The following is a 25,300-nucleotide window of genomic DNA, read 5'->3' as shown; positions in this document are numbered from 1 at the left end:
TAGCGACTTATGTGATTTTTTTTATATGCATATATATATAATTTTACATCTTGATCTTAAGTAGTAAAATTTTTACGTTTTGTATCATTTATACGATTTACGTTTCTACCATTTCCTTTCATTTCTACGTAGAAACTCGATTTTGACAACATTAATCACGATTACTTATTAAATATAATGCTTCTATTATTATATATTTTAATATATACCGATACAGTTGAACCAATGATTCACTTAACGAGCGAGTGATCCATTAACTCGCTGTCATGACCGAATCAATAACTCATCAGATTATAAATGCATACTAGAACGGAGAAAACTTCAATGATGCGAAAGCATCAAATTTGGTGCTACATTTTATTAAAATTGGGCCAAATGGCAAGCCTCTTAATTTGCGCTTAAAAAAGTCAATTTGCAATTGATATTTTTCCGTATGCTTGCCCTGTTAGCTTGAAGATTTGGAGAGGAAGATATAAAAGGGATTGGTTTAAAGTAAGAAATTCCGCTAAAAAATTAAATTAGTAAAAAAAATAATAATAATAAAATTTAAAATGGGTGTATTTTCTACACATAACGTTATTCCGCACCAAATAAAATAGAATTTATACAGACTACCAAAAACAAAATAGCATTTATACACATAATATCTCACTAAGCAAAACAACCCCTTTTAAAAAAAAGTATATTTTATAGTTTAGAAAACTTATGAGGGTTTTAACATTTACTAAGAAGGACATAAGAATTCCAAGTATACTTTTTTAAATTTAGAGAAAATTTTATCAGTATTTTTAAAAATAAAAAAATAAAAAATTGTAAGTGAGTATGTAAATTATTTTATGTACAATTTGTACCAAAAAAAAAATATGTACAATTGAAAAACTATATATTAAAAGAAATAATATTTAAAATTGTAACAAGGATATATATAATTAGTTCTAAAATTTCAAATTGAAAATTAAAACCAGTTAAAAATAATGTATGATTTTTTTTAAAAAAAAATTAAGAGATTTAGTCGCTTTTAAGAATATATTTTAATTTAATATATAATAGCGAATAAAAGAAATTTACGATTTTAATTTTCTATTCCCTGTCGTATTATCTTTATTTTCTTTGGATTCCATCCTTCCCAATCAATCCATCCTCTCTCCGGCCAAGTCCGAAACTTATCCAAAAGAATAATTGGCTGATTGAGTGATTTGGAAAGACAGATGTGAGTTGGTTGTTGTCCTGTCCTTATGAAAAACACAAAAATTGAAAAGAGCTGATAAGTACTTTAGAAACTTTCTTTTTTTTAAAGAAAAAAGTACTTTAGAAACTTGAATTATCTTAAACAAAATAATTCATCGTCTCCTTCCGCTTGGCAACAAGAGTCTGTCTGTTCATACCATCACTAAGTCTGTCTCTTGACTTAATTCCTTGAGGTCAAGGACGTCCTTGGGATGAGAACGTTACATGAGAATTTCACAAGTGAGAATTGCATCCGAGTAACTGAACTAGCTATCATTATAAGTTGTACACCAATACCGCGAGATTTGTTGTTGATCTGGACCATACTAAACGAGATGAAAGGTCCAGTCCAATAACAGTCCAAAAGGTCTAAAGATAAAGACTTAGTCAATAAGACAATATGTATGTTACGTGTACATGCAATCCCGATAATGCATAATTGGACTGATACTAGCTCAGTTTATAAGCCTTCTTAACTACCAATTACCAAGGAATATGCCTGGGATTCCAGTTAAGTCTATGTATCATAGCTCACCAAGAGCATCTCGCAGACAAGATAGGCTGACAAAGCTACCACAGTTTACCAATAAGAATGCATGCCGCCATTACTAAGGCGGTATAACTAGATCATGTCGCTACTATAAAAGAGAGGCTTAAAGCCTAGATAGGATCATCTTCTTCCAATATATTTAAGCTCATAACTCATATACTGAGTTGAGTATCAGAATGCCTGCAACATCTGTCCCAGAGTAATAAATTTCACCGACACACTATCATCTCGTAGATATCATCTCGTGTAGCAGAACACCAGATCCCGTCGCAATCACTCTTCCTTCATCACTAGAATCAAACTCAACTGTGTGTCATCAGACCTATCGATTTTCTGTTGCACCAATCAGTTGTTAAACCAGATATAAAGAAGATTAGGAATAAATTGAGGCTCTAGTGTAATCATCTACATCTAAGGGGCTAAGTATTTCAGTTTGAGTCAATTGATATTCAGCATTCTTTAGAAAGATAATACAGCTAAGTAAGAATTTTCATCTAGCATAATACGGCCAAGCAAGAGTTTTCATCCAGCATACCTTCTATGCAAAATGTTAATAAACTCGGATCAATCATTGATTCGATCAAGATATTAAGTCAACGGGTCAATGATTCAATTGGGTGGATCACGGATTGAACTGATCAAACCAAGTTTATATAGACATATATTAAGTATAATAATAACGATATATGACTCAAAAATGGTGTTGACTTAGTGATAAACTTGATAGGTTATAAAGTTTAAGTGAAAGGTTTGACTCCTTACAACCGCAACTTTATCAATATTTTGCATAAAATTTTAAAATATCTTCGAATAGCAATCGGTATTGATTAGGTGTCCGTTCAACCAATCGAACAGACCGGTTCAGATTTAATAACAATGCTTCCGCATGCTCTTATCATCTTATCAAAACTACCGCTGAAAAATGACGTAGTGTTTAATGCATTAATGACCATCAATGTTTTGGCTCAATTTTGTTCAAAGAAGACACTATACCATGCTAATAAACGTCTCCTCTTCTTACTTACTAAAATCACAAACAAAAAGGTTCCCACTTGGAGCAAGACAAATGTATTTTATTTTGTTTTGTTTTGTTTTTTTGATACAGAAAGATTTAATTAAGAAAAAAAAATTGCTCATGTCTTCCTAAGTTACTAAATCGTGCTAGGTAAGGTTGGCTCATCAAGCAGAAAACCTCAATTGTTATGAGTTTTGCTTCTGACTAAGTTAAGGTCAAAATGACTGGACCTCATATACAAATTTACCAAACTAGGATTATTATTATTTTTATTATTGGAAACAAAGACATGGATCACATGAACTATGTCAAGATGGAGAAAGCTCAATTAATTCAGGATGCTACAAGATCTTACGAGTTAAAGATAAATAATGAGAGATACATGATCATAAAACTTCAGCTTTTGCTAAGAGTCATGTTTTAGAGTTTACCAAATCCCATCACCAAGTTCAATGAAATGAGTCCAGGTAAAAATTTATTCTACAGAGAAAAAAGTAGCAGTTACTACTGGATGGCTCATTGTAACAACAAAGTTTTCTACTGAAGGATTAAATAAGAAGAAAGGTTTATTCTGAAATTCTTATTATTATTATTATGTGGTTGTAGATGTGTAACCTCTCAAGCTGGAGTCCTATATATTATCTCATAACCGGGGAACAATTCTTGGGCGGTCCCATTCTGTCACAACATGGTCACGAGTTATCTCATTGAGCGAACGGCAACCACTTAGTGCCATAGTTAGTTCAAATTCATCACGAAGCATCTGAAGTACTTTTCTTACACCAGCCTCACCATCAGCAGCCAATGAGAACAACACAGGTCTTCCAATCTGAAATTTGAGATCAATGGTAAATATATATAAAAATAGCAGGAATGTGGCGCTAGCTAGATTATTACATTCTAAAGAAACACTTGTAAATTGGCATAACTGGTTTTCAGATAAGACATCTTTGGTTCAAATCAGTAAAAAAAAAAAAAAGAGAGGAGAAAAGCATATTCTATGAGTTTCCTTGGCATTTGTGGTAAATTCTTAATCTGAGGAAATGTCTAAGATCATATGCTTCTTTGAGGAACTTAGGAACTATATATATATGGTTAGTAAGGCAAACAAGCCACATGTACCAATTATATCACCTACTGAAGTTAAGCATTCCTATGATGGTGATCAAACTATCATTCACTTACAAATACACCGCATGCTCCGAGAGCCAGTGCTTTAAAAACATCTGTCCCTCGGCGAATTCCACCATCCAGAAAAACAGGAATTCTTCCTTGTGCAGCTTTCACAACCTATCCAAGCCAGGCAAGCAAAATCTTAATAAAACAATTACAAAGGAATGTCTCTGCAATAACAAATATAAAATGATTCAAAATGTAACAGCTTTAAAGTTTAATGCATAATACATGATTAACTGAAATTTCACAAAGAATGGGTAAGACTTAAGTGGAATGATAACCCTGGAGACCTAATTCAGACTGTCAAGAAGTGATTCATTTCTATTTCATTTAATATGAAAATTTTCCAGAAATGATTAGGATGCAGTACCTCTTCCAAAGCCATGATAGTTGCAGGAACATAGTCAAGTTGGCGAGCTCCGTGATTGGAAACTATGATTCCAGCTGCTCCAGCTTGAATAGCTATCCTTGCTACATTATTAGCATAGGATTTGGGATTACATTCAAGATTGAGAAAACAATCCTAACAAAGATCAAACGGATAGGGTTGATTTTGATAAGCTTACTATCTTCAGCAGTAAGTACACCCTTCACTATAATTGGCAATGAGGTGATTGTTTGAAGCCACTTCACATCCTGCAACCAGGTTCACAGATTATGAAATCATATATGTAACAAGGTTTACCATAGTATTACTTCCACGATCAATGTCACAGATTACGAAATCATATATGTGAAAGATCTACATCACCTTCCAGCTGAGTGATCGGTCAACTTGGTTAGCGGCATAAGAAGCTAGACCAGAGTCAGTATTAGTCTGCAATGTGATCCCAAACAGTAAATAGCAACAGTAACAACAATAATATGACTAATAAGCCATCTGATTTAAAAATTTTCACACTGATCACACACCTTATCCAGCTTTCCAAGATCCAATCCTTCAAAATTCTTCAATGTCAGGTTTGGTGGCAATGTAAATCTGAACGAAAACCCCATCAGACAAGCCAGTAGTATATATCTTTAAAGTAGAAGATTTATTAATTCTAACATGATGACCCAATACGCACGTAAAGTTTTGTACAAGACCGTTCCTATTGAAATTTCCAAATGATTGCCAACCTGTTTTTAATATCAGCCTCCCTACGACCAAGAAGTGGAGTGTCCACAGTAAGGGCAATTGCCTTGAAACCAGCCCTTTCAGCTCTTCTCACAAGCTGAGTGACCACATTTCTGTCTTTATACACCTAGGACAAGAACACAACAGAAGCAGATTAGGTTATAACCCAAGATGGAGAATTTTGAATCATCATATTAATGTCTATGTAACTGTAGCAAGGAAAATAATATTTTGTTATTAAAAGGAAGTATGGAGGAAATTATTGCACAAGAGTCAAAGGCTACTTAGTGGATGGAAAAAAGAATATCATGTGAAACTGATGTAATATTTTCTGGTAAAAAGCATTGGAAACAAAATGCAACCTGTGGCAGTACGCAGGAATTAAGCCTTAATTTTCTATCACATTAAAGCATTACTAAAAGTGTAACTAAAAAAACTATACGACAATTCATACATGAAAAGCGAATTCCTGTTTTAAACTAAGTTTCTCTGAAATGTTTCCTTGACAAGAGGTAGACTTGTAACACACACATGAAAGAAAAGAGAATCATGAAAATAAGAAATGAGGGCAATATACCCACATAGAGTTGGAAAAAACGAATGCCAGGTCCTGTTGAAGCAACCTCCTCCACACTGGATGTAGCCCATGAGGATAGTGTCTGTGACAAAAAATTATGAAAAATGACTGAATAAGTACAACAATTGCATGCATGTAAGTAGGCCTATACAATTTCATATTAGAGTCAAATATATAAGAAAACTACAATGAAATAAATGTAGTTCTTAATTGAAATCAATCTTAAGTAGAGAACAAATATGGTGGAAACTAAACCATGATTGTGCCAGCTGCTGATGCTGCTCTAGCGGTAGCATATTCTCCTGCACAAAAGTCGCATAATTTTGTTTTAATTCAGAAGTTTTTCTCAATTGTAGGGGGAAAAATAAACTTTAATATAAAAAATTGAATCAGGGACTCTTTTGCTTCAACAAAATAAAAATCTGCAAAGCTAATGTTTAATTTCTGATTAAAAATTTATAATTTGCAGTATATACTGGAAATAACAACCACAACAGTCAGCACAAAGATACCTTGTCATGCAATTAAATGTGAGGAAGCTACATATATATTATGGCATTCTATACTTCTTCCTATAACCATTCCAACTTAAGGTATGGGAATGCATAATTCTATGTTTATAGCTTTTTGAGTACTGTAGTTATATAAAACTAACAAAACAGTGGGTGCAACTGCAATGGCAATATGTTAATGTAACGCAGACGAATGAGTTTGATGACATACTGTTAAGAACCTTGAGGTCACCACCCCAAAAGCTAGCTCAAAGGGTGGGAGTGCCCAAGGCCTTATAAACTCCACATTAGTTGCCCACACAACCAATGTGGGACTATATATCTCAACACGCCCCTCACACGAGAACCCACTAGACTTGAAGGGTGGACAACATACAAGCCCACCTACATGTGGAAATTCCACTACAAAGAAAGTGGGAGGCGGTGAGATTTCGAATGTTCTGATACCATGTTAAGAACCTTGAGGTCACCACCCCAAAAGCTAGCTCAAAGGGTGGGAGTGCCCAAGGCCTTATAAACTCCATATTAATTGCCCACACAACCAATGTGGGACTATATATCTCAACACATACCTTCAGGGTGAGCCATCTTTTGCAAGGCTGTGGGAGCAATCATGATAGGCATTGATATTTTGAAGCCCAATACAGTCGTTGTCAAGTCTATCTTGCTTACATCAATAAGAATACGTGGTCGGAACCTGTTTTAAGTCAACCAAATAGATATTGTGAGAAGGGCTTCAGCTAATAACACAATGTTAAAAAAGAGGAGATTAAAATTAAATAAAGGAAGCACTAGTCGTAATCTCATAACAGTGGAAAATCATAATGTGTCCTTGGCAATAAAAGGAAAAGGAAGTAGATTACAGAATCCTTGAGAATGCATTTCGGTTCTCTTTCAAAGTCCACTGATCCTCTGCCCCTGATGCATAATAGTCATAAACCATCTTTGGCAATTTTTCCTTTGCGATTGCCTCATACTCGGTAACATTAGTTATCTCCATCATCCCCATATTTCCTTATAATGTCCAGGGATCCTCTGAAAGTGAGTTAAAAATACAGTATTTAATTAACATGAATTCATATCAAATGCATTCCAAATCCAAAGAAGGTATGCAACATCTATAATACATAGTTCACTGACTCATTCCAGAACACTATAAAATATGCTGGTTAGTATTCTGTATAAATGCAATCTTGGACAAAGTGAGAACTAAAAGCAGAACGTAGCCTTTTGGTGCCCCTCAATTGTATTTTAATTATCCACACCACAGTCATAGAGTAGTCTTTTATAAAGGGAAAAGAGCAAATCCCAGTGCCCAAGAGGCTCCCCCACTTACATGAATAGGAGTGAGAGTCAATTTTACCCTTATATTTTTGCAAATAGGTTTTTTCTCATACTTAAATCAATAACCTTCTGATCTGATCACAAGTAGCAACCTATGTTGTTGCTGCTGCAAAACTCGCAGTGTCAACAAAGTAGTCTTTTATGAAGAAAAAAAAAATAAGTTTTGATTCCATGTTAAATTCAAGATTAATCAGTCCCCATCACATGAACAGCAGGATCTTCTGAACTTTTTCCCGTCGAACCCCACTTTCCGGGTTCTTTTTGCTTTATGTGTTACTGATGAGTATTTGCACAAAACAGAACCAGTTCAAAATTTACCCATTCAAATTATTACAAGGGAGCTAGAACAAGATTCAGAAGAAACCCGTAATGGAAAACAAACAAGGAGATTAAAGATCCAAACTTTCCTAAATATTTAAACTTCAAACAATACCCAAAACAATAAATTGCGATCATTGGGTGCAAAAAGGAAGGAACCGTAAATTAAGACTATAAAAAAAAGTTAATCAAGTTCATTCTAATCAATATAATACAAAATTAAAATCCAAACGTGGGACTAAGGAAGAATGAGAATAACACGAATATATAAGTTGAAGGGGAGAACAAACCTTTGGCAACCAAATATTGAGCTGGTGAGAGGTGAGGAATGAGATGGAGCTATGAAAGGAGGAGTAAGAAAATATGATGAGGAAAGTGAAAGAAGTGTTAAAGTATATAATAGAGCCAAAATGAAATGAAACAACAGAAGGGAAATAATGAAGGAATTGTGTAAAGTGACAAAAGAAAGAGCATCATCACATGAAATATTAATTAGATATGCAGTGAGACACGCACTTGTGGATTGCTTTCCAAGGTGGGCGGGCAATCAGACAAAAACTGTTTCATGGATATGTGAGCTTTTGTATTTGATGACCATGTCAACCATTTTTGGCTCTTGTTCATTGGTTATTCGTTCCCTTGTATGTTGTATGTCAACAACTTTCTGGCGAAATACGACGTATATGTTATTTGATTGTTCTGCACAAATATTTTTCTTGGGACGATTATACTGACTTTTTTATATTTATTATTTTTATAGAAAAATATTTCGGTCATATATAAGTTATCTGCATTTATTCTTAAAAAGACGTCTTAACAATTAAAAAATATAATTATAAAGATTATAATAACCCTAAAATAAATTAAAATTATAAAAATACTATGATTTCTGTCCCAAAATGATATGTATTGCGCTTACTGCAGATAACTTATTATATGCAGTAAGTAAGTAAGTACAAAAAAAAAACGAACTCTTACTTTTATGATCGTTGAATATATTTAAATAAAGAGAGAAGTGTTTTTCAATTTAAATGACATAAAATTATATTATTTTAGTGTATTTTTATATATTCCTTCCTTCATTTTTATTCTTTCTAATTTTATAAAAAAAAATGACAAATCACACAAAAATAATATAGTTTCATTAAAAATGATATAAGGCTATGTTATTTAAAATAATAAATATTTTTCTCATTATATTAATAATAAGAAATAATTAATATAAGTCGTTGAGATAAAAAAATATATATATATTATTATACTTGAGACCGTTAATTGAAATATAATCAATGATAATAAAACAAATAAGAATAGAAAAATTAAATAAATAAATAAACAATATAATCATCTATTTTTTTATATTGTTAAAGATATTTTTTTTTGAATTCATATTTCTTAGTAATGAATTTTGATGATTACATTACTTGAATAAAAATCCAAGAGGAAAGAAAAGTGCCTATTGCGGGTAGATTATTAAAACTCATATTTGTCCATTCTATTTCCCTTTTAGTTTTTTTTTTTTTTTTTAAGAAAATAATATTTATGGAAATAATATGATCCGGATGGTATTTCTGTTTTTTTTTTTGGTATTTCTAAATGGATGAGAATGATGATTGTGATATCTAATTGATCAAAACATTATGGTACAGGCTGTTATAGGATTCTACTTAGTCATCACATCACAAGTGGGAGAATGAATAGTGAACGTTTGTTGGTGAAGATGGAATAATGCGTTAACCATGTTTGTACTTTGTAGTCAGTCACATTGATGGGTATGTTTTGTGATGGCATCATATTGAACCTTATCCAGCGATCCACAAGGGTCCCTCATCTTCTCCAACTCCAATCCCTGTTCCTCAAATCATCCCTTCATCATCACCCCAACTTCATCTCCCAATTCCTCTTATCAGCATGTTCCTTGTCCCTCCCTTTGGCCAAATCATTCTTCCAAACACTACCCATTAACCCACCACTCTTTGCTTGGAACACCATCATAAGAGCATTCGCTAACAGCACAACCCCACTTGAATCCCTCAACCTCTTCCGCCACCTTCAAAGGTCTGGCCTTTACCCTGACAACTTCACCTACCCTTTTGTTCTCAAGGCCTGTGGTCGCTCTTCCTCCATTGCCCTAGGCGGGGTGCTGCATTCTTTGACTTTGAAGATGGGTTTTCACTCTGATCGCTATATAGGCAATACCCTGTTGAAGATGTATGTAGATTGTGGCGCGGTTGGGTTTGCACGGAAGGTGTTTGATGAAATGTATGTCAGAGATGTTGTGTCTTGGAGCTCCATGATCGCTGCATATGTTGCTTGCAACTCCCCATCGGATGCATTAGCTGTATTTCAAGAGATGAAGCTGGCAAATGAAAAGCCAAACTCGGTTACTTTGGTCAGCTTGCTATCTGCTTGTACTAAAATGGTCAATGTCAGTGCTGGTGAGTCCATTCATTCCTACATTACCAGGAATCACATGGAAATGGATGTTGCTTTGGGCACTGCTTTGTTTGAGATGTATTCAAAATGTGGGCAAATTGACAAAGCCCTTCTGGTTTTCAATTCAATGCCTAGAAAGAATTTGCAGTCTTTCACAATCATGATCTCTGCTCTTGCAAATCATGGGCGTCAAAAGGATGCTATTACTCTTTTCACCCACATGGAGGATATCGGGTTGCAACCAGATAGTCTATCTTTTTCTGTGATTCTGTCAGCATGCAGCCACATGGGACTTGTTTCTGAGGGCAAAAATTATTTTGATCGGATGGTGAGATTGTATAACATAAAGCCAACTGTTGAGCATTATGGATGCATGGTTGACTTGCTAGGAAGAGCTGGCTTGATTCAAGAAGCTTATGATATCATCAAGAACATGCCCATGGAGCCCAATGCTGTCATACTGAGGAGTTTTCTGGGTGCATGCAGAAATCATGGGTGGGTTCCTAGTTTGGATGATAATCTTCTGTCTAAACTGGAGTCTGAATTGGGGGCAAACTATGTACTTACTGCTAATGTTTTTTCCATCTGTGCTTCCTGGAAGGATGCCAATGACTTGAGGTTAGCCATGAAACAGAAAGGGTTGAAGAAAACGCCTGGCTGTAGTTGGGTGGAGGTGCAAAATTGATATCCAATTATCCAATATATTTTGAGAAGTTCTACTATATGTTTTGGTTCAGAGAAGCTTGCCTTACTAGCCATTTTTCTACATCCTTCCTATATTCGTTGAATTATTAATTGCAAATAGATACATACACAATCACAACTGTTAGCTGTTAGGAATTAGGACTGACCAGAAATTGTAAATATAGATGAGTTTAATTCAGGTTTCAACTCTTCTGTTAGGGATTGTGCTTGATCTTCCAATTAAGTATTGTTCATGTTTAAGCTACAAATTTTGCATGAATGGCATATACAGAGAACAATAGGAAGCAATGCTCGCTAAGTTCTGTTAACTTTTGCCAAAAGTGCGAATCCACAGATAGTAACAAGGGCTCTTCACTTTAGTAATGACTATTCATAGGAAAGAAAGAAGCTTGGTTGGCAGAATACTAGATCGTTCTGGATGTATGACAGCCAGGTTCTCTGGATATTCCCTAACTATAAAAGCATCTGCACTTCCTTGTGCAAATCGTAATATGTGCGAGATTGAATTTCTTATCAGTGGTGAGTTTCTTTCAAGTATCCATTAAAAGTTTCCTTCCAAGCATCCATTCTGTTTGTGATTCAATTTTCCAAACACCATGTTGTAATTATTACTCCTAGTATCAACTAATAGGCCTTGTTCCCTTTTGAATTGGTACATCAAAGTGTTCAATGTCTTTGTCTACTTTTGTCTATGCTTGGCTTTTGATTCTGTTTATTTTGTGTATGATTACCCCCAAGCCCCAATAGGTATTATCTAGTAGAAAGTGGCTTTGAATTTTTTTCCTTGTTATGTGCCTTTTAGCATGTGATGAAGGGCTGGCAATGCCATATAATATTTGCCTGCATTTTTTTCTTCATTCAAGTCATAATTCCATTAAATCTTGCTTGTTTGTCACTCATACCATTTGTTTTGAGATGAAAACTCCGAAGGAGTTTTGTGCTGATGCAGTTTCTGCTGCATCTGACTTTAATGAATTGAATGCTTCGTATGTTTATGATGACCAGGAATGTTTTTTTTATTTTCTCAAACAATTTCCTTTAAAATCTTTATTTTCTCTTTGTCCTAGTATTTTGTGTTACTTTTGTTTATTGTCCAGTCCCAAGTGTCCAAATTAGATCTCAGGTTTCTTAACTGCATATTTTTAGGTCATTTTTGCCGTGGGAAAGGGTGTCCATAGTTTTTTCATATTGCGTTAGACCATTCTCTTGCAGCTGCAGATGTCACTTACTTAAGTCTACTCTTATTTTGCCAGAGTTCTTCCACGAATTTTCAGATGAAGTTTGATTGTTTGAGGAAGATTTTCGTGGGTACAAAGGCACATAATTCTTAGTTCTTAAGAGATTTCTTGACCCTCTATAATACAATTTATTTTCGTTGTTCTCAACCCCTAGAGTGGCATGGATCTTAGTCGTGACCCCATCCCAATCATCCTCCGAAAAATAAAGGCAATTATTGACCATTTTTAGTTATCTGTCTTATGATTGGCTTTCTTCCTTCAAATTATATGTAGCTTCTCTTAATCAAGTGATACTTCCAAAGTCTATTTTAAAAGTTCTGTCTCATACTAGGATTACAACTCTAAGAAACTCTAACCGGAATCCTCCAACTACAGTCTCTCCCACATTTTCCAATAGAATTTCAATCAGCATTTTCCAATAGAAATTCCCATATATTACATTTTAATAGTTTCTTTAGTACAAATTTAACATTTGAAATAAAGGTATTTGTGAGTAATGTTTAGTTTTTTATCACAATTTTTTTATTAATAATAATGTTTCTGATTTATAGAACTCTCTTGGTTAAACAAACAGACTGGAACCAGCATTTCTCACTTCTACCAATGATGAAAGCTCAAAGCTGGGTAAAGTTATTCATAAAATAGTCTCCTCTACTTTTATTCCAGACTGACGCTCCTTCCTGGTTAAACATTCTTATAATTGGATGAGAACAAAACTGCAGGATCATAGCCTTCAAAAATTGTTTCTTTTACCAAAAAATATTGAAGATACATATTCCAATCTTCATATTATCATCTTCGTTTGCTGCAGTTCCAAAAAGAATTGGGATTCAGTTCCCTTATATATTAAATGCATTGTACTCAAGGGCTGAGACAGTTTCCATTTAACTATTTTACTGTATGTTATTGTTTGACTAGTTGGTGGGATGCACACATACTAGAATTTCTCCTCATGAGATAGGTTTTTACAGTTTCTTGATTAAGTCATGGTTAAACAGTGAAACTCAATTCATTTTTTTGCGTCATCTCCAATGGTAATTGGTAAATGGTCCACGTTGGCCCAGAGTAATATTATTTTGCCTTTATTCACAATAAGTTAATTATATTCCCTACAGATCAAAATGTGATAAAAAGTAAAAAAAACCATCAAGGCTTAGAGATTCTCCTGATTTATTTATTTTTTACCTTCTATTCTTAGTTAATTACATAATGTTTCATTTCAGAACCCCCACCCAAACCACCACCACAAAAAAAGAAGAAAAAAGAAAGAAAAAGAAACGCATGATTGTTTCTATTGATGTCATAAATGATGATTCACAATTCCACTGAAATGTACTGAGATAAATACAAAAATGACAGCTGGCTTTGTACCTGAGCAAGCTTTCTCCCACACACACTCTATGCTTTAGTTTCAGAGCTACTACTACTGTGCACTCACTCTTCCCACTCACATGGCTTCTTCAGTAACCAGATCAACTTCAGGTTTCAGCTTCTCAGACCACTGGCTTCTAATGGCAACCACTGCTCTCATTTGTGGCTTTCTGGGTTACATAATCTATGATGCAATCATGGCTACTGCATCTGAGTTGCTGCAGCGTTTGCTGGTAATTTCTCCATTGCTCTTAATCATCATTGTTCACTGGCTCTCCACTGGCAGACACTTAAGCATCCCCATACCAGGATCTGAACCCAGTGCCATCCACAGAGCTGGTGGTTCCCCTTGGGGTGTTGCCTTTGTCCTTCTTCTCCTTTTCTTTCTCATTTCATATCAACCTTCTCTGCATGACCTTATGTCTTAGCTTGTGTGTTATAATTAAGCTAAGAAAATGCAATGCATGTCACTCATATGTAGTGGTGCGTTGCTTGTAGTTTTAGAGTTGATATGGGTATATTAGCTTCATGTAGCTTATAATGAAGCTGTTTCTAAGCAAACTTGAAACAATATAATATGTATTTGGTATCAGTATGAAATGGTTCTTTAACTAAATTTGGGTATGTTGTTCCTGTAAACTTGCAATGTCTCTGCCTCTAAAAATGTCCTTGCTTTTATCTTGTAGCAAAATTTTGTAGCTGCTTAAAGTTTCGATCTTTGCTAACCTGTGGCAGATGTTTGTCCTTTTTCTGAGAAAATTGCAATGGCCTTGTGTCAAACATCAAAACTACTCAGAAATTGGATTATCAAGTAACCTTTTTTTTTTGTGGATTTCATCTGCTGGTGTTCATTTATAATCATGTTATTATAAGATTTAAATACCATATTTCTCAGTCGTAATTTTCTCTATTTGGTAAAATGAGTTGAATTCTTATGATTTACAATGAAATGAACATTTAATTTTTCCTCTACCCTCTTCTGATTTAATTTTTCCTCTGCCTTTTTTTTGTTCTGTTTTGCTGAGAGGTTGTTAATAAAATATTTTGGGATTTAATGCATAGAAAGTGAAACTTCTAATTTTGCTCCTTCAATTTACTGATTCCCGGTGGCCATTAGTGTCATGTGCTGGCATGTTATTGAAAGAAGTAATTCAACTGCAAGGAAAGTCATGTACCAATGAACTGCAAGGAAAGTAAAACTTCAATATTTTTTTAATAATTATAAATCCTCTCTACCTATCGTGCTAAAGAAATTATTGAATGCTTTTTATAATTTGAAAATATTTAATGTAACTATTTTTATTATTAAATATTAAGGAAAAATATTTTAGGGGAATATAATAAAACTCATTTTTTTGAATAAAAAAAAAACAAATCGAGGTAATTGATGGTGGGAACTTACTATCAGAAATTTATTTAGGGTGTGTTTGGTAGAAGATTTTGTTAAGGATAGCTAGGTAAATGGAAGTGGTATTTTTGGGTGTTCATGTTTGGTATCATATTTTAAAAAAATTTGCTAGAGAACTCATTTGCCTAGTATTTGTTTTTTGTGTGTAAAAACATTGTTGAATAATGCCACCTACAAGGTGGTATTTACTGATAGATGGGAAAATTTAAAAAGGATTGCAAGCAAGGAGACCAAAATGACTCTGATGTTTAGGAAAATTACAGCAAACTAAAATCATATTTTCCTATTTTATTTTAGTCAAGGGTTGTTGCGGTAATTTAATCATATTTTTCCACCTATATTTTACCTTCAACCAAACATAGACTTATAAAATTTTACTCAATTTCCCTAGTAAAATTTTGGTCAACCAAACAATTTTTTTTAATTTTCCTACCAAATTTCATTTTCCACCATATCCCTAATAATTATATTTTCCTGGTAAAAAATATTTTCTCCTCTATCAAACGTCATCTTGAGAAATTTGCTTACAATGGAGATTTTAAAAAATTCAATAAATAAATTACTAGTTTGCTAGTACATGTGTGTAAGATAGCCCTAAATTAATTTTCTTGCATTTGAAAACAAAAGAAAGTTCTTTTTTTAATTCCCCATTGTTTATTTTCACCTTAAGAAGGTCTCTTCCATGTGGAGAACTTGAAACTTCCTCAAAACACACCTTTTCACTTGTTATTGTTATCAACTTATCATCATCAAAAGATTCAATTTTTTGTCGTACCCTGCGGCGATATATCGGTTCGGACCACTCTTTCATAAGTACATTGAACGACGGGTTTAACCTTTATCCAACGCACATAAAATTAAAAAAATTGTTGTACGTGCCAAAATGGATCAGTCTTAGCTAAACAAAAAAAAATTGTCATCAATTAAAATTAAGAATATGTTTGACTTATATTTTGTTTTTAATCCAACGCATATATTTTTATTAATTAATTAATAATTGAGGGCGAGCCTCGTCTAGGTTTAGTGCTAAAATTGAATTAACAATAGCACCTCAGAGTCACATTGATCAATACACTCTTGTGGTAATTTCATATTCAAAAGTTTTTTTTTCTTGTACAGCTAGTATTTGTTTTAATAATAACATAAATCACTTCAACGTAATTATACTTTTTAGCAATAAATACTTATGCAAAATAAAGTTACCCCAACATCTATATCTCATTCTTGAGCTCTTGCCCGTTTTGTTTTAATTCATATAGAGTAATAGAGGTGATTTAGACTTTGAATGCACTTGAAGAATTTCCATTACTGTGCTAGTTATCATTATCATTCGTTTAGAGCTCTTGCCCATTTTTAGGGTTTATTTTTTCTGGAGATAAGTTATTTGCAGTAAACTCAATACGACGTTATTTTGGGGCGGAAATCATGGTGTTTATATAATTTTAATTTATTTCAGAGTTATAATGATCTTTATATTTATAATTTTTTAAAATTTCAATACTAAAATGACGTCGTTTTAAGAATAAATGCAGATAATTTATCTGCAGTAACTGCAGAAACATTTTCCCCTAAAAAAAAAGCTAAAAGCTGTTTGGAAATTACATAAAAAATTTAGCTTAAAAATTACTTAAAAGCACATATTTCAAGAAAATTATCTCTCTCTATCTTTATCACTCTTCATTTTAAAAAAAAGCACACAATTCAATAAAAATAGATAAGAGCTTAAAAAAAAGCTCCCCCTAGTGCATGTTTGGATCCTCTCTTTTTTAAGCTAAAAGCTACTTATAAGCATAAGCTAGGCCAAACAGATTTTGGAAAAAGCTCTTATAACGAAAAGTTCTTTTTTTATAATAAAGAAAAAAGTTGAAAACTAAAAGCTCCTAGGAGCCTGTTTGGAGCCTCCTAAAAGCTTTTAGTTTTCAGCTTTTTTCTTCATTATAAAAAAAGAGCTTTTCGTTATAAGAGTTTTTTTCAAAATTGTTTGGTCTAATTTATGCTTATAAGTATCTTCTAACTTACTTATAAAAGAGATAATACAAACATGCACAAAATTCACGCTAATTTCTAACCCAATTAAAAGAGAATGAACCAACCCAATGGATGCTAGTTAAAAGTTGTTGTTTGAAACTATGAAGTAGGAGAGGAGGGTAAAGATTGGGATTTCCTATAAGATTCTCTGCCTCTCCCAACTCATCGAAACAAGTACTAAGGTGGGAATCTTTTTCATGTTGCCAGCAAACAAGGGTGGTTGCGGCATGCTCATTAATGTCAGAAACAAACAACACTCCTGCATTCACTTCCTAAAGCCTGCTATAGACAACAACACTCGGGGAAGCCCTTCAGAATTGTGACCCAGGCCCAGCTTTTCACAAAAATATATACATTAAAAAACAAATATGAAAGGCCAAATATGATTCTTTTTTTCTTTTTAGTATTTACCATTGCATAGTGCACGAAGTCCAATTATTGAAGCCACTAATGTGGTGCCAGCAAGCATTTCAATGCATGTGACTTTGTATGGATAGTTTCTATGCACATTTCCAACGAGAAAATGAACTATGAAGGGCAATTTTAATGAGATTTTGGACCTCCCAAATATGGATATGAGTAAAACATTTATATAAAATTTAATTCTAGTGTTACAAAATGGAAATTCAGGAATCAGATAACCAAGTTTAAAACCAAGGTAAATAGGATGACTTGTGGATCACCCATCCATGATGAACTTGATGAACTTATGTTGCTATCGTGCCAAGATGGCTTTATCTCTGAAGGGCCTTCAAGTGGTCCATCAGCAAAAGAATTGCCATTTATCTGTCTCATGTTCAAACAAGAGGGAATTTCCAAGTATGAAGAGAGGTTCTTCCTGTTTGGCTGATCACTGATGCAGAGCTCACTGTTTCCTCTTAAATCCAACCTTTTACCTAACTTTCCAATGAAATCATCAGGGAGCTGTAGAACACCACTCAGCCTATTGTGGCTGATATTCAGTTGGTCTAAGTTTGGGAGTGAACTCAAATATGGTGGAACTGGCCCACTGAGGCTATTATTACCTAGGGAGAGAGCTGTAAGGTTCTTTAAGGAAGAGAGAGAGTTGGGTATGGGGCCATTGAATCCACACCCTGATAAGCTCACATATTTGAGCTTCCTGAGCTTCCCTATGAACTGGGGTATCTCTCCTTTAATGGGGTTGTCATCAATGAGTAAATATTCTAAATGTTCCAAACTTGACAGGCTTTCATGAATAGTCCCAACAATGAAATTTTGACTCAAATCAAGCAAGACTAACCTCTTGAGATTTCCTAAAGTAGGAGGTATTTTTCCAATAAGCTTGTTAGAATGTAAATCCATCTTCTGGAGAAGTTGAAGTTGTCCAAGAGAATAAGGCAGAATCCCTTCAATTATATTGCAACTGAGGTCCAAAATTGTCATGCTTTTCAGACCTCCAATTTCCTTGGGGATTTGACCACTTAAGTTGTTATAACTAAGGTCAAGTTGCTCTAGACAAACCAAACCACCAATTTGGCTTGGGATGTTTCCTTGTAAGCTGTTTTGGGACAGGCTCAGGACCCTAAGACTAGCAACATCTCCCAAACTTGGAGGTATTTCTCCAGAGAGGGTTGGATTAGATTCCAAAGCAAGGTGTTCTAAGGAAGAGAAAGGACCAAAGAGAGTTTTGGGTAGAGTGACTGGAGAAGCAACAAAACAGTTAAAAATTGAAAGGGTTTTCATATAATTGAGTTTTAACAAGGACTCTGGTAGGTAAGCAGAGGGTTTACAAGGTGGGGAGAGAATATCAGGACCAATGTGGATCTTTGTGACATGAAAGATTGGTGTGTCATTGTCACTGCTAACTTCACATTCAACACCTGGCCATGGAGTGTCTGTACATGGCTGTGGATGTGCTTGGGCCCAGTCAGGGTCTTCCAGAATAGCATCCATCACTTCAAACAATGCCAACAATTCCTCCTCTTCCATTTTCATGTGCCCCTTATGTAAGTTGCTTCCTATTGACATCATTTCACCCTCAAATACAAGGAACCAAACAAGAAGAAAAGACAGATAAGCCATTTGAGACACTGCCTACTAGCTACTAGAAGCTTAAGAGCTCAAATAACCCACAAATGGAATTGCAAAAAATGTGGATTTGGAGCCAGCTGAAAAGGCCTAGTTCTTCTTTCTCTATATAAGCTTTGTTGAATGGTATTGTTGATGGCAAAGGAGAAGAATGAAAAGGTAACTCAAGACATCTTATTTTTGTATCAGCTGTGAAGGCTGCAAAGGAAAAACCAAAGGTGGCATCTTTTCTGCCAAAAATTTTTGTTGACTGTGAGGGTGACAGTGTTAGTTTGCATGGAAAAGGGTGTGAGATGGGAAGACAAATGGACTACCATAAAGGGCAATGTAATTTGCCAGAACAGTCAAATTGCTAATTCAGAAAAAATGTTGCAACGATAAGACATGGCAGTGTGAGCCTGGGATAAAGTAATGAAGCCGACCATACAGTGATGATCAACAAAGATATACCTTTTTCACCTATATCCATGAACTCTTCCATCCTTTCTTTCACTTCACATACCCAATTTGATTGGCAGTATTATTAACTAGTCTATTATATATGCTTTCCTTTACTGGTGTACTATGAAACATTGCTTCCATTCTTTCACAATTCATATTTTACCCGTTTTATTTATTATAACTTCCTGAAAATGAATCTAACTAGTACTCAGCATCATGTGTTACTCTTTGTCTCTCTTTTTTCTTTTTCTTTTTAATTTCTTGTTATTTGAATGCTTGCTATGTGTATGCTATCCGATTAAGAATTTTGAAATGTTGATGCTTCTTTTGTAGAATTTATAATGTATAACGATAACAAGAGGAAAAAAAGATGTTTGATATAAGTGGTGATTAATGATTAAAGTGATGTTGATGATATATTACTACTTGTTAACTGCAATATATATATATATATCCATATCACTTTGTTCCTAGTTCATTGCCTATGACAGGTGAAATACAAAATTTGAGCCCACACCCCTCGGAGTTTCAAATAACATTCCCCTAACCAGTTCCTTGAGCTAAACCATTAACATTGTCCATATTATATAATGACAAAGTGGTGGCAGTAAAATATTCCCCATATTTTGTGAAAGTGTGCAGGGCCTGCACAAGTTCAGTTTGACCAAAATGAAGACAGAGTCATCGGATTCAAAAGCTCCAAAACTAAAATTAAGGGGGAGGTTTTATGCCCATAGAGGCGAGGTTGCCACTATAGGCTCTGTAGTTTTTAAGTAATTTTTAAAATTTGGATCTAGGTTTTGCATTTTACAAGAATATATATGTTAAAACTTAAAAGGGTGGAGCTCTAGAACTGAGGAGCTTGTTAGCTCCTAGTAATTAAGATTTTATTTGATTTAAAGTATTTGGTTATGATAAAATGTCTGGCAAAGAATAACATTGTTTTTATATAAAGGATCTCTAGCATATATAGGATTATCGGTGTAAATAGGTTAAGCTAGGTTTTGACTTAAGTAGTCTAAGTATGTATAAAATATTTTAGGTCTAGCTTGACTTGTTAGCCTTATATAAGCTCAAATTATAAGTCTGATTTGACTTATATTTAAAAAATAAAAGTTTTGGCATAGGCTTATTAGCTTGTTTAAACCTATTAAACATTTAATAATTAAAAAATTAAAATAATAATATTTTATTATTCAAAAATATTAAAATAATAATTTTATTTATTTTATTTAAAATAAATAATATAACATAGGCTGGACTGTAAGCTCATAGGCCCGGTATGTAAAAGAAAGTGTATGACCTATTTTTTAAATAGGTTTTTTTAAAAGTTTTGGTCTGCTCTATTTGACTATATTTAATAGGCTCAGTCTGATCTGATGTAGGTTAGACCGTAAGTCCTTATAGACTAGCATAACTCATTTACGGATAAATTGGTGCATATTATTAATTATGTGTTACTTGCACTTAATATTATTTAAAAAACCATGAATTTACAATTAACAAATAATATTATTAATAGGATTGCAAATAAAAAATATATAATTTACTCATATTTGGTTAACATCCTAGATTTTAGCTGCATGCTCATAAGATATTTAAACTTTGGGAAAAAAAGTATCTAATGTTATTTTCGATAATTTTGTCTAATGTTCATCGAAACAACATCATTTTGTAATTAAAAAATTAGAATAATAAAGACTATTATAACACTGAAATAGATTAAAATTATAAATACACTATGATTTCCGTCCCAAAATAACGTAGTTTGGGTAAATATTAGATAAAGTTGTCTAAAGTAACTTTAGAAAAAATGAACCGTTAAACTTTTACTTATTTATCCTTTTGTAAATCAATAATAATTTATTTTATTCATTTAAAATAATATTTATTTAAAGTTTTTACAAGATACTATTTTTTAATATTTATCTTTGATTAAATTAACCCTTAATTATTCTATAAAATTTTCTCATTGCATTTAGTGAAAGTTTTTTCTCACGGGCTATCCATCCACCTCACTAGTTATTGCAATTGGCATGAGAGAAAGATAAAACGATATATTTGTAATTATTGGAAACCAATAATTTGGCACCCAAATCAAATATAAGTTGCATTCGACTCATTTGGAAATAATAATTACATGAAGCATGATGTTCCAAAGAAATAGCTCTCTTTTACCTTTGCTATTTGCTTAAATGTTGTATTTGTTTTAGTTATGTTGCGTTTTGCTATACAAATGTTTTGTATCGTCACTAAAGAGCTCAGTCATATCTTTTCCTACTCCCTAATTTTTTTTTTCTCTTGTCTATTTATTTTTGAATTTGTGTATCTTTTTTTTCTATTTTTAATTAATTTAATTGAATCCCATAATCATGAGAATCTGACTTGTTGGAATCTAGAAACACTACGAGCCTATTTGTCATTTTTTTTTAAATTAAAAGTTACTTTTAAGCTAAATTTTAAAAAATAAGAGCTTAAAATTAAAATTAAAAGTTATTTGATGATTATATAAAATTATGCTGATATTTTTTAAAATATGAAGATAGAATAATTTGTTATAGGATAGATTATCAGGATAAAGTCTAAAATTTATAAATACAAGTTTAGAATAAAGCATTAATGTCTCCTACACACATAAAAGTGTATGTTGTAACGCACGGCCGCTTGAAGAATCAATGACTATTGTTCACATACTAACACAAGACTTTTCAGTGTGCTTTTTCCTCACTCGTACATTTCCTGAGAAAACTTTTCAGGAGGTCACCCATCCCAGAATTGCTCCAAGTCAAGCGCGCTTAACTGTGGAGTTCTTCCGTTCCCGAAAAGCAGATGCATCTTGTTAGTATATGTAGTATCAATTAATTCTTATAAGCTAATCTCAAACTGTGCAGTCTCATACCTGCACAGTCTTTGGAATCTCTCTCTTTCGAGTGTCGATTCGATTCATTCATGCATGTAGCCCCCTGCTGAGCCGCTCCTTGTCCATGCCTCTTTGCACCGGCGATCACTCCCCGCCCTCGTCAGCGCTCGGGATGTTACATATGTGGCTCATGTTAGGCCACATGAAAAGAGAAGATAAAAAAGAAAAATACGAGCCTCACACATCTTCTTGGAAGCTTCTAGTTTTTAGCTTTTTCCTTTATTATAAAAAAAAAACTCTTTTATAATAAGAGCTTTTATAAAAGTATATTTTTGCTAAATTTCTACTTTCAAGGCGGAAAAAATGAGACATGTCAAACCGACATTATATATGTATGTATAACAAATGAGAAATATTATATATGTAGAGGGAAAAATATTTTTGTTTTTGTTTTTTTGTGTACATTAAAGTGAGTGTGTCTTATTATAAAGAGAAGAGAGAGAAAAGATTAATAAAAACATTTTTTTTTATATGAATGTGGTAGAAAAAAAATTTATAGGGCAGAAACATTAAACTCATATGTAGCTGGGCCACGAAATTTATAAATAAGTACAGGTCAATTATTAGAAAGGCTAGAGATAGAAGCTTTGATGTTCATGTAATGAGCCCACAGTTTGCAAAGTAGAAGCCCATGATTAGTGGCCCACAGATGCACTTAAAAGGAACAGAGAAAAGTTATGGGCCCGTGTACAAATTAAGAAACCTTGGACCGAAATTTGACTTTGGCCTGCTAACCTGAACTGCCACGTTTAAAAAGAAGCGGATTATCATTAGTCGAACCTTCAGTTCGTATTAGCTGTGATTTGAGTTTAATTTTTTTATTTTTCCTATTCAATAAATGATATATAATTTCACTATAAATCCTCTTTCCTAATTTCGCATAGGGGTGTGTCTCCCATGATCTAAACATTTTCTCAAAAAAAAAAAAAAAAACTACATGCTTACAACGAATGGAATAAATTGCACAAGAAAAAAGAGAGAAAGAGTAGTGGCAACGAGTAAGGTGGTAGGGCTAAGGATTTATACTAAGGCGATGCAATGTTGAAAAAAATAAGCATAAATTATTATTAGATCATTATCTTCCTGTTTATAAATGTTTAATGTTTGTTGGTCCATGATTTGATCCTTGGTCCAAGCAATTTTGGAATTCTTCGAGAGCCAGATGGGAAAAGGCTCCACCTTGACGGGAGATTAGTTTTATTCTTGATCCGATAGCGTAGTCCAATGTACCTGTTGTATCAATAAGGAGGTAGTCTTTGAAGCCTTACTCTGAAACCAAGGTGGAAAAGGTTCGGCAAAAAAATTAATTTATTGCTTTTTTAATAAAAAAAATTACGAATATGTAATCGTTTTAAAAATAATTACAAAACTATTGCACTCAAACACGCCCACATGTTCCCATGGAGAGAGAGACACTCATGTGGGGCGTGACCTTCTGGCAGAACATGCCCAAGATGGGCGTGACCAGGAGAGAGACACGCCCAACAGGGGTGTGACTTCCCTGGTCTATTAATGGCTCATTTTTCACATTTTTCTCATTTCATCCTTCACTTCCTCTCTCTAAACCACTCCTCCAACTTCTCTCTACATTTCTTCTGGAGCGTTTTGCGCAGCGAAGCCCTGTCTCTTTTTCAAGTAAGTCCGTATTTATTGTTTATCTTTTTTATTAACAACAATAAATATATGATAGTTATTAGTGACTTAGATAATTGTTAGTAGCTTAGAAAAATATTAGTGACCTATGTAAGAGAATGATTAGTGACTTAGAAATTAGATAGGGACTTAGAAATTAGTTAGTTACTTATAAATTGGTATATGCTGGTGATAGGAATTAGTTACACACTTAGAAATTAGTTTGAGACAATTAATAATTTCATATGAATAACACTTGCAAACATATTGACCTTTCAATTAACTACGTTGTAATTAAAGTTTGTAAAAAAAATAATAGAGTATGCAATATTAATTTAAATTGAATTTAAATTAATTAATCTATTTAAATATAAATTAGAATAATGTAATGTTCTTTAATGTATTTATTTTTATGTTAATTTAATTGAAATTAATATAACTTAATTTAATTCAATTCAATTAAATGCTATATTTAATTAAGTGCAATTAAATTTCATTTAGAGTAATTTATTATATTATCAATAGTCATTTGTGTATAATTTTTTCATTTGTACTAGTATTCTATTATAGCCCATTCGTCTTCTTCGGAGTCGCCGCGCTCTGGATACGATGGTGATTAGAGCTGGCAAAATGGGCCGAGCCCGCCGGGCCGGCCCGCCCCGCCCGCCAAACGGGGCGTGGCGGACTGAGTTTTCTAAACCCGCTGCCCGCCAAGCCCGCCCGGGCTGATTTTTTTTATTTTTAGTGTAAAATGTGACGGACTTGGCGGGCAGCCCGCCCCGCCCGCCCAAACGGAACGGGGCGGGCAGAGATATCTAGCCCACCTTCAATGGCGGGGCGGGGCGGGCCAGCCCGCTTTTTGGCGGGCAGGAGCGGGCAGCCCGCTTTGCCACCTCTAATGGTGATGCTGAGTCATCCGATCCTTGTACGCATGTACTTCCTGGACCCTATAGGTGGGAGGTACTTCGCAAGAGAACACAACGCACTCACGTTTCACAACTTGTGTGGAACGAGGATAAGGTCAGGGGGTTAAAAATGAGGCGAGGGAAACTTCAGGGGGACCCCGTCATGACTCTATACAGACATCGCCTGCTTGTACTACGTAATAATAATAATAAAATTGAATTATTTTATTAAGCAAAAATCGCAGCAAGAAAACATGAATAGTTGTTACAAAGCATACATTCATGATGTTCTGGTACTTGACTCGATGTTGTGTCATGATGTACTACGATA

General features: G+C 33.9%; 4 protein-coding genes across 5 annotated transcripts; 2 read left to right on the top strand and 2 right to left on the bottom strand.

Annotated features, from left to right (window-relative positions):
• Positions 1–3,120: 3,120 nt before the first annotated feature.
• LOC133316122 (glycolate oxidase 1-like) lies at positions 3,121–8,433 on the bottom strand. Of its 2 annotated transcripts, XM_061517835.1 has the most exons (13): positions 8,353–8,433; positions 8,127–8,175; positions 7,038–7,209; positions 6,747–6,871; positions 5,918–5,964; positions 5,667–5,744; positions 5,088–5,212; positions 4,881–4,947; positions 4,720–4,785; positions 4,535–4,604; positions 4,339–4,439; positions 3,978–4,082; positions 3,121–3,621 (listed from the first exon to the last, which is right to left on the bottom strand). In XM_061517835.1, the coding sequence occupies exons 3-13, from the start codon at positions 7,181–7,183 to the stop codon at positions 3,436–3,438; spliced, it is 1,116 nt and encodes a 371-aa protein (XP_061373819.1). In that variant the 5' UTR covers positions 7,184–7,209; positions 8,127–8,175; positions 8,353–8,433; the 3' UTR covers positions 3,121–3,435. The 2 variants fall into 2 exon arrangements, with proteins under 2 accessions (XP_061373819.1, XP_061373820.1); XM_061517836.1 differs by lacking the exon at positions 8,353–8,433 and having other exon boundaries at positions 8,127–8,258.
• A 1,567-nt stretch (positions 8,434–10,000) lies between these two features.
• Positions 10,001–10,957, top strand: LOC133316141 (pentatricopeptide repeat-containing protein At5g66520-like). Its single transcript, XM_061517853.1, has one exon. It carries the CDS (start codon positions 10,001–10,003, stop codon positions 10,955–10,957), a length of 957 nt encoding a protein of 318 aa, XP_061373837.1.
• Positions 10,958–13,464: 2,507 nt separating this feature from the next.
• Positions 13,465–14,188, top strand: LOC133316102 (uncharacterized). Its single transcript, XM_061517800.1, has one exon. The coding sequence runs from the start codon at positions 13,667–13,669 to the stop codon at positions 14,012–14,014; it is 348 nt and encodes a 115-aa protein (XP_061373784.1). The 5' UTR covers positions 13,465–13,666; the 3' UTR covers positions 14,015–14,188.
• Positions 14,189–17,655: 3,467 nt separating this feature from the next.
• Positions 17,656–19,065, bottom strand: LOC133316140 (receptor like protein 29-like). Its single transcript, XM_061517852.1, has one exon. It carries the CDS (start codon positions 19,063–19,065, stop codon positions 17,656–17,658), a length of 1,410 nt encoding a protein of 469 aa, XP_061373836.1.
• Between the last annotated feature and the right edge of the window lie 6,235 nt (positions 19,066–25,300).

This window comes from Gastrolobium bilobum, unplaced genomic scaffold (genome assembly GCF_033153095.1).
Source record: "Gastrolobium bilobum isolate Gb01-03AN ecotype WA unplaced genomic scaffold, APGP_CSIRO_Gbil_v1 utg26468, whole genome shotgun sequence".
NCBI classification, from domain to species: domain Eukaryota; kingdom Viridiplantae; phylum Streptophyta; class Magnoliopsida; order Fabales; family Fabaceae; genus Gastrolobium; species Gastrolobium bilobum.
The sequence above is the reverse complement of the archived record's forward strand: the minus strand, read 5'-3'. Positions and strand labels throughout refer to the sequence as shown.